Here is a 16,055-nt window from a genome sequence, read left to right on the forward strand (position 1 = left end):
TTTTTAAGAACTCTTTCTATCTTACATTTTCTTCCTTGTGGGGGAAGAAGCTGTGCTTGTTCAAACGCTAGCTGTGACACTTTTCACAGTGAAGGACATTCTTTGCCTATAAAAATTTCCATGTCCCTAATGCTGCACGACCCTGCAGAAAATAATTTACTTTGTCTGCAGCAAGCCACTTACCCAGGGATACGTTCTTCTGCAAAAGATAAACAAAATGAAAAAATGCTTCTGGGCTAAAAATAGTATCTCACTCTCGATCTTAAGTCAACTATTCAGCTATTGTTGGATTTGAGCAGAAAACTTCCATTAAAACACCATACAAAGTACTTGAGACTTATCTTTTTTGAAAATTTTCCTATTCAATGTTATTTAAGCTTTTAACAGTAGAAGCATAATGTAAATGACAGAAACCTGACAAGCTGTCTATAAGTCCATGCTGTCTCCCTGCTAAATATCTCATGGGAGTAAATTATATTCATCCATATTCTTCATAGCTTTATTTATAAATGGGATTATTTTATAGTAGAGAGTTGTCAGTGAAAAGTCTGACTATTTGTTGAGCTCCTTAAAGCCACTGTTGGAACATCTTAATTTTTTTATTTCTTCTTAGCTTGTTATAGACAGAACCCACAACTACTTTTTCTTTCCTGTTGTTCCACAGATCAGAATTCTGCAACAACATTTTGATTCTCTATTGTTCTCTCCTTTCCATAAACTGTCAAAGATAATTTTCCCTAGTTTTATCATACTGTCTCTGGCCAAAGAATCTCATCTGCAATCCTTTTTTCCTTTTTGCTTATTCTTTTTTGCTGTCTTGCTAAATACATTTGAGAGACTCCTTGCCACATTTGTCTAAAGGAATGTTTTCCTTTTTTTTTACTGCTAAACCTGGGATTGCCTCTTATCTTTTTGAAAAATGAAATCATGGTTCAATTTTTACAGTGATTCAACATCGTGGTTTTAATTTCTGAACCATCTTTCGTTTACCAGTGTTGATGTGCCACCAGTGATCCATAAATCCTAGGCTGTGAAACCTTTTTCCAGAACACTTACACTCTTCTGAACTTTTCTGTAAGATCATTCATAGTGATTGTTGGAATTTTCCCAAGGAAAAAGATGTTTTGATGGACTCTTGGAAAGAAGTCAGGGATACCAAAGGGTGTTTGCTGAAGGACCACCTCTAGCTAGGACACCATTTTTGTTGGCATAAAAACATATATATAGATGACTGATAGACCCTGTAGAAATGTGGCACATCTTTTACTTGGCTCTTTGCTTCTAAAATCACAGAATAAAATCATTAAAGGGTTCAAACATCTTTATTCTACAGGTATCTAAAAATTCCAGTGAATTGCATTGGGAAAAGAGGGAGAGAAGTTGAAGCAACAGCTAAACCAGGGAAGCTCCGTTTTGCAGAGGAATCTGATATTTTTTTTTCTTTTTTTTTTTTTCCTCACTTGCATTTAGGTATCATCTTATAAAAGTAACCAAAGACTATAATCAGTACCTTTTCTGATCAGTTGTGTCTTTTACACTAATCTGAAAAATAACCCTGATTTCTGTAAGGGCTAGAAGGACTAAGGCAGAGTGATTATATTCTTAGTTTTGCTATTTCAACTGCAATGCATTTGATTTTGGATGACATTGGGAAGCTATATGTAAACATCAAAGCCTCAACCCATTAAGTCTTTGCATATCCTGGTTGTTAGTTTCTTGAATAAGAATAGTGGGAAGTCCTGTGCACCTCATAAGTCCTAGTTAATTCTTGGAAAAAGCAACAGCACCTAAATGTTCCCTATGCTTTGTATTAGGCTTTTGCATGGGATTAAATTTCATACAGGAATCCCAGTATGTGAAAGAACATTAGTGCAGGTGTGGGTGATTATACATGTCCAAAAAGAAGTTATTTCTGTTCATATTAAAGAGTCCAACATCCAGCTATCCAACATCCCAAGATCTCTTTGCTCTTTTTCTTTTAGTGAGCCACTTCTCACCAGAAAACTGTAGTGTACACATGAAATGTTGTCTTTCAGGGAGTTCTGCATTTAAGTGTCTTTAGCACACAGATGGGACATTTAGCTGTTGACAGTCTTTCTTGGCCCTGCTCTACTGCTAGGCTTTAGACAATTGGTCACCACCAGCCAGCATCTGCAATAGTTCATCTCCAATTCCTTTCCTGATCATCACTTCTTACTTTTTATTTATATTTAATGAACTCTGCATCTTCCCTTGAGGTAGTAGTAAGCTTATGCCGATGAAGGATTTGGATCTAAGTCAGGACAAATAATATGTTTTACTACTAAGCTCTCAGTGCCTTATGAAAAAGCTGGCCAATGGCTTTTACATGACCAGAGCTGTCAGAACATCGCCTCTGCCAGAACATGGAGTGCTTTTACTCCCATATGGCAGAGTTCAGATTGCTCTTATTAATGTGTCATTTTCAATTTAGCCCTAGAACTTGACCAAAGTGCCCTGAAAATGACAGCAGCCAAGCAGTTACTTCACAAAGTTGTTATTTTTCTGCTAGCTTCTGACATCATCTAAGAGGTCAGAACTCTTTGGATTTTCAATTTGGAGTCTGTATATTTTTCAATGCAGAATTTAAATCTCATCAGTACTGTAGGATCACGTACCTAGCCATTAACATTTATGCTTTGTATTTTGGAAAAAAACAAACAAACAAACAATCCTCTGCACATCATAACCAATCTTGCATTTGAAGGAAGGACCGTGTCTATTAAAGATTGTTAAAGTGTAGATGGAGACCAAAGACAGGGTCTTGATTTATTTTTACCTCTGCCGCTGATATTCTAAGAGCTTTGCTCAACTAATTTTATACTCTTTCGTAGTTTTCCTGGCTGTTTTACTGTACTAATATTTTTTTCCATCCTTGTTACACAGCTTTCTAATTTTTTTAAAGACCGGGACTTACGTTTGTACATACAGTATCGTGCACAATGGTTTTCCAGTCTTGGTTGTCACCTTGGCACTGCTGTAGTATAGTTAATAACCGGTTTTGACCCTTCCTTCTAGAACAGTTTTTTTGTACCCCTCCTATAGAAAGAGCACTCAAGTTTCAGTCTCAGGGCAAACCTCCACAGGGTTAGGGCTGTTGTCTCCCCTTGCCTGCTAAAAGGAAAGCAGATGGGGAAGCCTGGCTGCTGGAGGAGCTCCATAGTGTTATATATGCTGTGGTGTGTGTATATACACAATGCTATAAGGTTGTAAGAAGTCTTAGAAATCCCCAGGATCCACTTCCCCCAGAAGTGGATGAACTCTGGTTAGTGTCCTTGAGCTTATAACCTGCTCTTCCCCACTGTCTGTGGTTGGTTCCAAGTGCCAGTGAAATGCTTTTCATGGTTGGGATCCATAAATGTATGTAACTAATGTAAATAGTGGATGTGAACTTCCCAGCATGCAGCAATGCTGTCAATTAATAATGATGCAGATAGCCATAAAGTTCTCCTTTTATAATGAGTTAGAGGTACTTTCAATGAGATGATTATATTTTTCTCTCCAGATTTTAAGCCCTGATGAGGGTTATGAAAATAAATCTCTCTATGAGAGTTGGCTTGAAAAAGATCCTGCAGCTGAAAATAATAGCTATCCCAGGTAAGTTTTTAATGTTTTTCCTTTCCCAGACATATCACAGCATGGCTATTCTCCAGAATTTTTCAAGATGTGCTATTGATGACAGCAATACAAAACCTTTTAATACAAGGTGACTCTCTAGCAATGACTTTTGAAGTAAAATAAAATTTTATTTCTTTTTTTTAATGATGGTGACATCTATGCCTGCTGTAAAATGAAACGTCACAATTTTTAGAGGTCTTTTATTAGTAGAAAAGCAATTTGGAAAGCATTCAAAAAAGAGCAGGGCAGGGAAAGAGTTCAAAATATAGTTTAGTCACATTACTAGATGAGATAATATCAAAATTGTTAGGATAAGCAAAGGCTCAGTTGAAAGAAACTGCGTAGAGTGGTAATGAAAAAGCTCTTGTGATACTTATTCTTTGTTTATATAATGGATGTAAATGTAACACATTACAAATCTATATGTGAGGGTATTAAAGCTTCATATTTGAAGGTATTAAAACTTTAAAAAACACTCTCTGAGCCCATGACTCATAGGGCAAATCATATTCACAATGTGGCATTACTCACGTAAGGTAAATAGAACTGTCCCTTTGTGTGATTTTATGTTCTGCATGTATCACCCTATTTTTCAGGCCCTGGGAAGATAAGTTTCTAGATTCCTTAGACTCACTGAGATTTCTTCCTTCTGAAAAAGCTGCTGGAGCTGATCTATCTCAGTCGATAGAAATAGTTCTTTGCAGAAATTTATACTAGCAGAAGAACTTTAGTTGGAATAGAAGAAACGCTTTTGATTTTTAGCTGAGAAACACCAGTTATTCATCAGGCTAGACATATACACCTAAAACCTAATATAAGACTTAAATAAATATTTGAAAATACTTAAAAGATTACATCTTTTATTATTTTCTTCTGTTTTGCCACATCTACCCAGCAGATGGCAATATTTACTTGTAAATAACAAATGCTAATCGTGTCTTCTGCAGTGGAAATTATTTCAGTCTGATTCTACTATGGAATATGCTGAGTATGTAAACATATCTGTCTTTACATATATTGCTGACCAATTTATATTAGTTTGGAAATAGATGATTAATGTTTTAAGATTGCAGAGGCATGTCTGATAAAGTTTTATGGCTCTTGTTCATAATGTGTACTTTTTAAAAAAGAACATGGTCAGTGTCATAATCAAGATTGCTACATTTAAAAGATCTTCCTAGAAATATCAGACACTGAATTAGTGTGGTGAAATAAGATCAGTCAGAGTAATTAAACTTGCCACTCATCTAGTATCTGATTTTACTAGTGTCCCTGATGTGCCTTCCAAAATAACTGGCCTTCATTTCTTTGGAAAATTTGCATTTTGAATAAATTACTACCATACTATACAGTAAGTGCTCTCACTAAGATTTTGTCTTTTCTACATGTAGAATAAACAAACTAGGATCAGGCAGTGATTTTGAAGCTTACTTTCAGCGACTGGGAATTACATCAGGCAGAGTCCGTTATACCAAGAATAGGGTAAGTCTTCCAGATTGCTTGAAGAAGTTAGTTTGATAGTGCTGAGCATTCATCTTTTAAAAACATTTATTAATGAATAATAAAAAAGCCTTAAAGAATCTTTGACTGGTTTGTGTATTAGTACTATTTCTTAATTTAGCGAGAAACCTAAATGTTTGGAGAATAAAACATGTTACAGTGATGTTTATATTCTATAGACTGTTAAGTTCACAGAAGGGTATTTATGGAATCTGATTTTATTCCACCATACTATTAGTAGGCCCCTTAATATATAGATCTTCCTTGATTGTGCTCAGAAATAACTACACAGGATAAAAAGGGGACCATGATCGAGGACTTCTATCCAAAATCTCAAACTGTTTTAATTTCTAGTGAAGGAATCTCTGTACAATGGAACCGAAGGCAGGTCCATGTAGTTAAAGAGAAGGAAGCCTGCTCACTTAATTTTGTGTAATAGACCATGAATTCAGGTTGTTTTAGTTTCTTAAAATGAACACACAATAATGGAAGGATAGTAAATGTGTTTAGTAGCAAATAGCTTTTTTGATTTGGAAACTGTGCAAAACATGATAGTCATTAGGTGATCAATACATCCCTTAACTGCAGTTAAAATACAGGACACTGACAAGTTTGCTTGCTCTTTTTCAGAAAGTAGACAAATTCAGCAATTATCCTGTTTATCACACTGTCTATGAGACCTTTGAGCTAGTGGAAAAATTTTATGACCCCACCTTCAAGAAAGAGCTAACAATTGCCCAGTTACGAGGGAAACTGGTTTATGAACTGGCAGATTCCCAGGTCATTCCATTCGACTGTAGAGATTATGGAGAAGCCTTAGAAGGATATAGCAGTAGAATTTATAGATTGGCCAAGAAACATGAAGAACAGCTGAAATCTTACAAAGTGTCATTTGGTGAGTAATAGCCACAAGACTATTTCTTAAATGCATTAATTAGAATCATGTAGGGACACGTTATATCTGTTATAGCTCTGAAACTGTATTCCTGACTTTACTGTTTCAATTCTGCCATCATAATAAAGAGCCTCTAATTTTTCTTCCAAACATAACACAGATTTAAGACATAAAGGTCTAAATGAGGGGGGTATAACAATTTTCATGCATATTATTAATTATGGGCATTATTACAGTGCTTATGAGCAGTCACGGACCTCAAATGCAGAACAAAGAGCTGTATCAGCCTGCTTCTCACTTTCTTACTTAAAAAAGAAGGACAAGTTGAAGGTTTATGGCACCTGCCTAGAACTTTAGAGACACAGGTGCCGATTCTTCCTCAGCCAAAGACTTCATCTGACTCTGGGAAACCTGCTTACCATCTGCCTCAGGGCCTGGCTGCCACTTTTAGGCCACAGAAGCACTTCTCTAACTCTTCTGCACAAATACACCCATTTGCTGAGCACCGGCACACATTGCAATGAAGCGTATAAAAGAGGTCCGAAGCAGCAGAGTGCTCTGGATCCTGGGCTAGGACAGCTTCCACAGTAATCTTCTCTCTGTCCCTCTCTCTTCTTTTTTTCTTCTTGACTCATTCACCCCTTGTGTTTCTGTACCAAGGAGGATTTTCAGTCAGTCCTAATTCACTTGCTACCTGATGGACCCATGGCTTAGTGACATAAAATAATTTTTCAGAGCTTCAGTACTCTTTTGGGTTGTGTGAAATATTAGAAGTAACTCAAACTGAAACCTCACTTGGGGAAAATTTAAAATGACATTTAAAACTTCATTAAATGGTTTAGATGAAAAATTCTTGACTATTTTTAAGACACCTTTTTTTGTAAAAAGGCCACTCAAGACAGAGGAAGCTTTGCATGATAGATTGACTGGGCTGAGATTTTACATAACACAAGGATTTATTTCAATATGTTGCTGTGTTTACTGCAGCATTTCTTGTAAGGAAACATAAAATCTGGAATTTCTTTTTGCAGTAGTAGAACATCTACCAAAATTTCTGTTAAATCATTTATTTATTTTCATTGTTTGAGTTTCTTTCTCATTTCAGATTAGAAGTTGCTCAAACTACCTTCTGACCAGTGCACCTATTGTTGTTCCTAGACTCTAGAAATAATCTTTATTTCTAAGCTTTTTTTCCCCCAAATATCACTTAACCCTCTCCTTAATAACTTTATAGGTGTATAATTTTGATCAGTTTTTTACAAGGCATGTTTTTGAGTCTTTTTATTATTTTCACAGCTCTTCTCTGATGCCTGATCGGTTTTAAATTATTTATTGAATAAAACTATAATTTTTAATTTTTATTTATTTTACTGCACCAGAATACACTAAAATATATAGACAGTTTTTACAGTACTGCAAAAATAAAATTAATTTCACTCAATATTTTCATAGAATTGCCTACTGACAAACAATGAATATCAGAAAAACATTAATTAAGCCTGAATAAATCACATAATTGCCTTTCAGAATAATAGATTAAGGTTTTTATTTGCCTTTGGATTCACATTTCAACTGTTCCTCTGCAACAATGAAGGCTGGAAAACTTTATTCATAAAATATGTACTTGTAGCCATATGCTATCAGGAACTAAGGTTTGCAGGGAGAAAAAAAGAAATGTTGTGATATTTTTAAAATAACCAACATTGACAACACTGAATAGCTAGTGAACATGAGCACAAATTCTCTTCATATTTTCAGATGAACTTTCTTTTTTTTTCTCTCCTAAATCCCCTCCTACTGCTTCGGAAATATAATCTGTTGCCACAATATAGCCACGATGTCGGCACGGCAGAGCTCTGTCCTCTGGCAAATTTAATTGTTGCCACAATTGTGGACAAGGTGACATGGGTCTGTCTATACTGCAGTCCATAAACAGCTTGCATACATAAAATCTGTGCCTCTGATTATGTAAACTAAACAAAAATACTAATACAAGAAGAAGCAATTGTAGGCTGGTGATGAATATATGAGTTTGCTAGAAATAGAAGAGCAAATGAGACTGCAGAACAGCTTCCAATAGGAGTCCTGGGAACAGAAAGCCTATCACACTAAATAGTGTGATAAATATATCTACAGAACGCCTATCACCCTAAAATAGTGTGATACATATATAAACAGTGAAGGGCCATAGTTTCCAACAGAGGACTGGATTTAGGAGATGACAAAATCTTATGGCCCATATTCCTGTACGATCAAAGAAAAGATACTCTGGTTTATCTAAAGTTTTCTGAAACTTGTGGGCAAAACGTACAAGTTTTAAAGCTTCCTTCTTTGTAATTGAGTTGAGTTTTGGTAAGGCTAGAAGTTCTTCTCATAATACCCACCCGTTACTTATTCTACGAAAATCAGTTGTATAAACTGATACTTTTCCCAGGTCTGTATTAAATAGATCCTTCCGCAGGAAAAATGATCACAGCTGATATTGTCATTAGCGGAAAGGCCTGTTTCTTCATTAAAAGAAAGGCTTGCTGCTTCTTTGGCTAAGTTATTCCACATGGCTTGGACGTACTGCCAGGAACAGAGAAGGGAAAAGCAATTGCCTTACCCGCCAGCCCGCCTGCACTTAGTCAGGAATTACAGGCGAAACCCCGGGGTTCGGGCAGCGGGGCCGTGGGATGGCATGCGGGGCTGTGGCAGAGACACCTCCTGGGCTGTGACTCCAGTGTGCGTGTGGAGCAGGCATGGGGCTCAGCTAGTACTAGACTGCCTCACCTGATGCTATTCAATAGACGTACCACACTCTTCTTCTATGATATGACTAGGACATAGTGTTCCAAGAGGGAAATCCTGCCGTCCTTCCCCAGCCTGCTGGAAGAACTGGTATTTTTGAAATCAGGCTTTTTATACCTAAATTCTGCAGTGCATCCTTTTGTTAAAAAGGAAACCGTGGAATTCTCCATTTGCAATGCCAGCCAGTCTTTTTCTTGCCAGGCAGAGAGAAGATGTATACTTGTGAAAGCTTTGTCAGGCATTCTGCTTTATTGTTGGCCTTGTTGCACAAGGTCTTTGTCTATTACTGTTAGTAGTGCAGCTCTTTAAAGTCTGCACTAGGGAAACTAATGAATTACAGAAAGACAACAAAATCAATGCAATTATATCAGCAAAACAAATACAGTTTTTCTCTAAGTGGACAGCAGAGAGGTATATTTGGCTCAGTATATACTCTGAAGTTGTTCACAAAGTCCTTCCTTTTCTAGATCCTCTTTTTTCTGCTGTAGTGAATTTCTCAAAGGCTGCTGCTGAATTTCACAGGAGACTTGAGCAAGTTGACAAGAAAAAGTAAGTCTGAAAAACAAATATTTTATATATATCTATACATATATATATCTATACATATATATATATATATCTGCCTTAGGTACCCAGGGTGGCAGTTCTTTCTTTCCAGTGACTGCATAGGAGTCTCTCTGATTAGTGTAGAATAGAGCCCTTGAACTCTGAGACATTTGCTAAGATTAATTCTTCCTCCTGTCATGTATAGTATCAGCTGTAGAACTTATTACTAGTATCAGCTTGTCATTAAAGTTATCATAATACATGGAAAAGCAGGTGTCAGTGAAAGTTAAAGTTGGACTGAGCTCTGTATTTAGATGCCTACACTTGAGTGTTGTAGGTGATGCTAGAATTTGTACTTTCAACACACTTCAAGGAGACAGGATGATGCTTCATAGTATCTAAGATACTATCTAAGCTTGCAAACCTACGGGCCTTATGGGACCCACATGCCCTTTGAGTGCAGTGGCTGGAGGCCGGGTGCTCCCAGGTACCTAGTACAGTACCAGATAGTTTTGTTTAGGCAACTGAATCTCATACTTACTATGTTACTGTATAGATCAGAGCAGGAGTTTGGACACTTGGCTTATGAGTGACACTTGGTTTATGGGTGGACACCAAAATCTAGCTATCTTCATCTTGATCTAAATCTCAGCCTTTCTCTCCCCTCTGTTAAGTGGGATCTTTCTAGTGCTATTTAATACTCATCGAGTATCGGACACTCTCAGACAATCTCCCATTTTATTTTGCATAGTGTGAAACCTTGTAGTTGAGTTTTCTACCACAGAAGTCCCAATGCATTAATATTACATGTGTTGAATATCTCCATTTGCAAAACCTCATCTTTCTGCAAACTGTAGACCATCTTTTTAATCATTTTTTCCTGTCTAAAGAAAACTGTTGAAATGAAACTGGGAAGTCATGTTTCTTCATTGTGTGAAATATCTCTATTTTCTGCAGTCCAGTTGCAGTGCGAATCATGAATGATCAGCTGATGTTTATAGAAAGAGCTTTCATTGATCCTCTTGGCTTACCAGGAAGGAAGTTTTACAGGTGAGAGAACAAGTTTCTTGACCAGCTGTACTAAGGCACTGTATTTTTGCAGGTGAACCTCACCCTGCAACTGACTGGTAGTTAACTGCTATATAGGCCTCATATAGGAATTACAGCTCAACAGATTGTTTCAGGTATAATCCAATGAGTAGCAGAATTTGTTTATAACCCCCAAAATAGAACTCTTTGGTTGCACCAGTCTTGTGGTGCCTAATTCCTCTTCTTAGGTCTGGCATTCTGTTTTTGTCAGCCATCATACTCTGTGACTTTTACTTGCAGGTGTATAGTACTACATCTGTTACCACTTCCTCTTTTAAGCCTGTACAAGGTAAGGATAGAGTGAAGAATCAGTTGTATTGAGAAGAAAGGGGAAATGAGGGTAGAGTGAAAGGGAGAAGAGGATGAAAACAGACGTGTAGTGAGAATCAGGTGCAGAGAGAAATCCAGAAGAGAGAGTTGTAGAGGGAGAGATCTTGGAGCACAGGATGGATAAAGGTCCATGAGCTGTGCTGCAGAGTCCCGTCTGTGCCAGTTTGGCTGCTTCTATAGATGCTCCTATTAGCTGAAATCATTAACTAGTTCTTCTTGGAAGTTTTCTCTCCACAAGCACATGGGCCTGGAGAAAGACAATGTTTGATGCACTAGAAGCCTAGTGCATTTATTAGTAACACTTGACAAAAAGCTAGCTTCCAGTGTCAGGTGTGTGACTACCTCACTTTATTCTCAGTATCCCCCTTTTCTTAATGACTGGATAGATCTGACTCACTGACCAATGGCTTTCACACCAAGCCAGAAGTCCCTCAGGCAGGTAGAATTGAGAATCACACTTCCATCCTCCTAGGATAAACTGTTGTTCACGCTTTTGGAAAAACAAAATGGTTGTTTTCTACAGTTCTTCTTGTTGGGTGTTAGATATCATTTAAAGCAGTCTGGATTTTTAATTTTTTTTTTTTTTTTACTTGCTTGCTTGCATTTATTAATGTAGTTTTAATGTTTATTTTGATTTAGGACTTTTTTGCATGCTAATAATGTGCTTTGATATTTCATATGAACAGAATCAAATTGAAAGCAGATCTGCAACTATTCATTATTTAACAAAAAAAAAAAAAAATCAACAAATAAACTAGATACTTTCACATGGTTCTGTTCCAACATGATCACTTCTTCTCTGAAAAATTCATGCTCTTCTCAAGAACTCTCCCATAGATTTTTTCCCCTCTTTCTACATTCCTTTCCTAGATCTGCTGACCGTCATTCAGCTGCTTAGTTATTTCTGGGGTTTCTGTTCCACCTGGCATTGTACATCTGTAACTAGTTTTATTCCCTGTTCCAGACTGCCACATTAGTTCACCAGGTTTGTTGAGCTCTCATTTACAAAAAATTTAACATGGTTTCATTCCTAACTAGACAAATGCATCATCTCTTCCCAAGGAGAAGGCTACCTTTCCTAAAATTGTGCCCTTTCCCATAGATTTTGCCCTTGAGGCTGCTTCCTCCTGTCCTTTTAAAGACAGGTCCAGCTTCATTTCCTCCGTATTTAGGAAGTTCTGATCTTCCTGGGATTTGTGGCTGTTTTATGTAGCATACATACAGTTCCCTACAGTGAACACACACACCATTAATGATTATGTTTATTTAGTATGCCTACACTTTTTTCTTCTTTCCCCACAGACATGTCATCTTTGCTCCAAGCAGTCACAACAAGTATGCTGGAGAGTCCTTCCCAGGGATCTATGATGCCATGTTTGATATTGAAAGCAAAGCAAATCAGCATGAAGCCTGGGAAGAAGTAAAGAGGCAGATTTCCATTGCAGCCTTCACTGTGCAGGCAGCAGCAGGGACTCTGAAAGAAGTAGCATAGGATGTTGGCTTCGAAAAGCTCAAACAGCAAAATCTTAACTGCAGTGTAGTGAGGCTATGACAGTGACCCCGTCCCTCCTGACTGCCTGCCGCGTCTGAGCTTCCACCTTCTGAATGCACGGAAGCGTACTGGTAGTGTGAGCAGGAGATCTGCATATCAAAGAACTCCCGAGCTAGAAATTACTGCTTCTCTGATACCGACAAAACTGTAGCTTTAAGAACAACCCTAGATGAAAGCAAATTTGGGGGCAGGGGGGGTGGGGAGAAGGAAGAATCAGTTCCCAATTGGCATTTTCTGAAAGATCTGCCAATTTTGAGACCCATTACTTTGGATGTACTATTACAAAACCAGTTATTTGCTAAGCTATCTGTAAATCTTGCCCATCACAGTGATCAACAGCACACACTTAAAGAGAAAAAATATAACACTCTTCAGCACATGTGTGTTTCTTGTTCTTATAATTACTTCCATAATATAAGACACCAAAGGCTTCTCTGTATTTTAGAATCTATTCTGCAGGACTGGTGAATGTTCATTATACTGATTTGCTTTCTTTTCCTGAAAAAAATAAAATACTGGCCCTCCTGCTGATTGCCAAGGCAGTACCAGCCATTCTTGATAATCAAAGAAAACAGCTGTCTATATGCAGAAACCCAAAAGCATTTTCTTGGGCAGTGAGTGTCCATGCCTCTGAAAGTCACTGTGCACCTCCCTCCCTTATTTGCACTTTGGAAAATAAAGGTTTTTGGAGGCTATCCAAAAGCTAACATCCCTGCTCCTTTTGGCACTTTCACGAATCCCAAACCCATGGCAGCTTTTGTTCCTATTTTTTCCCAGGAGTTCTCTTTCATGCAGATGTCTTCTTCCAGTTAAGGGAGCTGGAGGACATTGTCACTATTGGCATGGGTCTTCAGGTTATTCTGTCTACAGATAAGACCTAAAGAAAGTTTCCCATCATGAGCTGCTTTTACATTCAAAGGGAGACTGAAATGCAGGAGAATGGTAATCGTACAAAACTATTTAATTTGTAAAAAAAATTATTCTTGTTTCATTGACCCTTTAAATGTACTCCTCATCTATGTGCTTTACAACTAATAAAATTGCTAGAATTTTATTAAATCACATTCCACTTTGTGGGAGCTGATAATAACCAATTTCTTGTATAATATACTACAGTTTTTCTCACAACTATAAATTGCACCAGGTTGTGGGAATAAAATCCTTTTAGTTTTATGGGGAATAGAACAGATGTGGTACTTAAAAAGGCAGAATTAGAGAAACAGTACAATTACTAGGCTACAGAAGGAGTTGTTCTCATCTCAGATGCTTTGAATTCAGTCAAGAGAACCAGAAATGACCATAGTTCAGTCCTTTGGGAAGTTGTTTTTGGGGTTATATGCCACCAAGAAGTGAGGCTTTCAGTGGTGTCACTTCCAATAAGCCTTTCTGAAACACAAAGGACTGTGTACCTATGGATGTTGTGCTCGGAATTTACTGCTAAATTGCTTTTCACAGATCAAGCCTTAGGCACATAAGGAGGAAATTACACTTCCACAGTTCATGTTTTACCTCTTTTGTTGGCAAAAGTCGTGCCTAACTGACCTTGTCAGCATGAACGTAAGAGACGTGAGTAGCCAGCGCTGAGGACACCAGAACAGTGACTACATCTTTGTTGTTCCCTTCACTTCTACCTAACTGGAAGTTGCCCATCTCCACATCTGTAGCTTAAGGTGCTGCTGAAGGACATGGTACCCTGTGAACAGTGACTGACAGGTAACTGCACTGGTTTTTCTTCCCTTTTCCTGAATCACCTGCTCTTCATGCTCCACCATAGCTGCATGTTAACTGCAATGGGCATCAGCTGCACGTGCCCCCAAGGAAGGGTTAGGATGTCTGGATGGTGGAAAAAGGCCACTAGTGCCTCTTGAATGTGAAGAGCAGACAGCTTTGCATCTGTCAGTGGTCACTGCTGTAGGATCATCAAAGGATAAGGCAAACAAGTGATTTCCACTTAAAAAGGAAGTATCTGACAAAGCGTGCTTCCTCCTTCATTTACATAAATCCCTTTAGCAGTATAAATAAGCCAGTGAACAAATGTTTCACCAGTAAATATATTTTTTCAGTGGTAGTTAGCCTTTGGAGTCCTGTGCCATTACCTTGCTGCTGCAAAAGAACATACTATCTTTTTTTTTTTTTTGTTTCCATGTGCAGTTTGAAGCTGCAAGAATAAATTACAGCTCACATCAGGATGAATGCACAGCTGGCATCGATTGCTTTGTTCCTCTTCTCAACTTAACTGATAATTCCGTATGAATGTATGATTCGTCATGACCTGCTGCATCCTGAGAAGTACACAAAATAGCTTAAATGTATTTCCATTCCTCTGTATGAAGTTCTACTAAGGGAGAGTGATATCTAAACCCTTATTAATAAGACCAAACCACTTACAGATGGCTTATACTAATTGGTTTCCATAAAGACCCATGTTCTTGATATTGGAAGGATCAGTTACTGAGATCTGAGACTGCCTTCCCTGCTTCAGTCAGTAGTATCTTCTTTCCTATAGTTGGGCAACCAAGCCACTGCTGCTGTCTCCCAGCCCAAAGGCTGATGTATTTGTGTAGCTCTGCCTACCCATAATTTCAAAGTGTAGGGAGACTTTTCAGGCATTCCTCACAAATGAGTAATAGTGGGTTACCTACTCTGTCTGTCCCTACTTTCATTTGCACAGTTCATTCACTCAATGTGGCTGAAACAATCTGTGAATCATGTAGCGGGGAGAAACAGACCCTTCAGCCTAGATGGGGGCTGCAAAACAGTTTGGCAAAACTAAACTCGGATGAACCAAGTATGTCTTGGATATTTGATTTGTCAGTTGTCTCTTTAGAAAATCAGTTTCAAAGGGACAGTGCCAGGAAGTTTATTTCAGGTTCTCTTATGGTTGAAACACCTTTCGTTTGCCTTTGGAAAGGAAGCCATAACACTTGGTCAATTTAGTGATGGCTGGAAAGTGGGGATGACTGGCATGCTCCATTCTCCCACTGAGTAAGTGATAAACACAGTCCAGTTACAACACTCATTCATTTGCACCAAAATGGTAGTAACTTGAAATAGTTATTCTGCTGTGTTTTTCAATCAATCAATAAATAGAAATAGAACCGCCTAAAAAAATGCTCTGCAGAACTTAAGCTTAATAAAAACTCAAACTAATTCAAAACCTTTGACAATAATCTGTTTAGGATTAAGTGATGCCAGTGCTTCTCTCAACACCCTGTAATTTAGCAACCCTTCCCGAAGTTGACTCATGTATCAAGGGACTACATTTGTGGAGCAATGAAATTAAAAATTCCCTATCCCAGTATCCTGATGACTGAAGTACAAGTACACCAGCTCAAGAAGTTTCATAAATCTTCTCAGTAACTGTACAGTTCAGGTGTTAGAACAGGGCACTTGGATTTGTCTGGTTTTTGGTTCAGCCAAAGCAATTTGTCAAATCCAGGTCAAACTTAAATTGCGTTAGCTGATCTAAAATTGCATTCTTTTACAACAGTGATAAAAATAAATCATACTGTGTAACTCAGTGTATCTATAAGGAAAATAAATAGCAAGAGAAAGGTCCTAAAGCAGTCAATCAGCCCATTAAGTAGACGATCAACAATCAGTACTGGTGCTGTATGACTTTTCCACAAACCTGATTTCTATTGTTCTGTCCTACAGATAATCTATAAAATAATCTCTGCATGTTCGTAAGGGCCAAGAGAACATGAACTCTGTGGA

General features: G+C 37.8%; 1 protein-coding gene across 3 annotated transcripts in view; it reads left to right on the forward strand.

Moving 5' to 3' along the window:
• The window catches only part of LOC104367404 (N-acetylated-alpha-linked acidic dipeptidase 2), a 34,964-nt gene extending 20,301 nt beyond the window's left edge, over positions 1-14,663 (forward strand). For all 3 annotated transcript variants that reach the window (XM_009974519.3, XM_032991143.2, XM_032991144.2), the window contains 6 exons: positions 3,524-3,615; positions 5,028-5,118; positions 5,767-6,031; positions 9,289-9,370; positions 10,325-10,417; positions 12,089-14,663. In XM_009974519.3, the coding sequence (XP_009972821.3) occupies positions 3,524-3,615; positions 5,028-5,118; positions 5,767-6,031; positions 9,289-9,370; positions 10,325-10,417; positions 12,089-12,278 (813 nt within the window). In that variant the 3' untranslated portion in view covers positions 12,279-14,663. The remainder of the gene's footprint in view (positions 1-3,523; positions 3,616-5,027; positions 5,119-5,766; positions 6,032-9,288; positions 9,371-10,324; positions 10,418-12,088) is intronic.
• Positions 14,664-16,055: the final 1,392 nt, after the last annotated feature.

This window comes from Tyto alba, unplaced genomic scaffold, assembly GCF_018691265.1.
Source record: "Tyto alba isolate M040663 unplaced genomic scaffold, T.alba_DEE_v4.0 Super-Scaffold_2, whole genome shotgun sequence".
Lineage (NCBI taxonomy): Eukaryota > Metazoa > Chordata > Aves > Strigiformes > Tytonidae > Tyto > Tyto alba.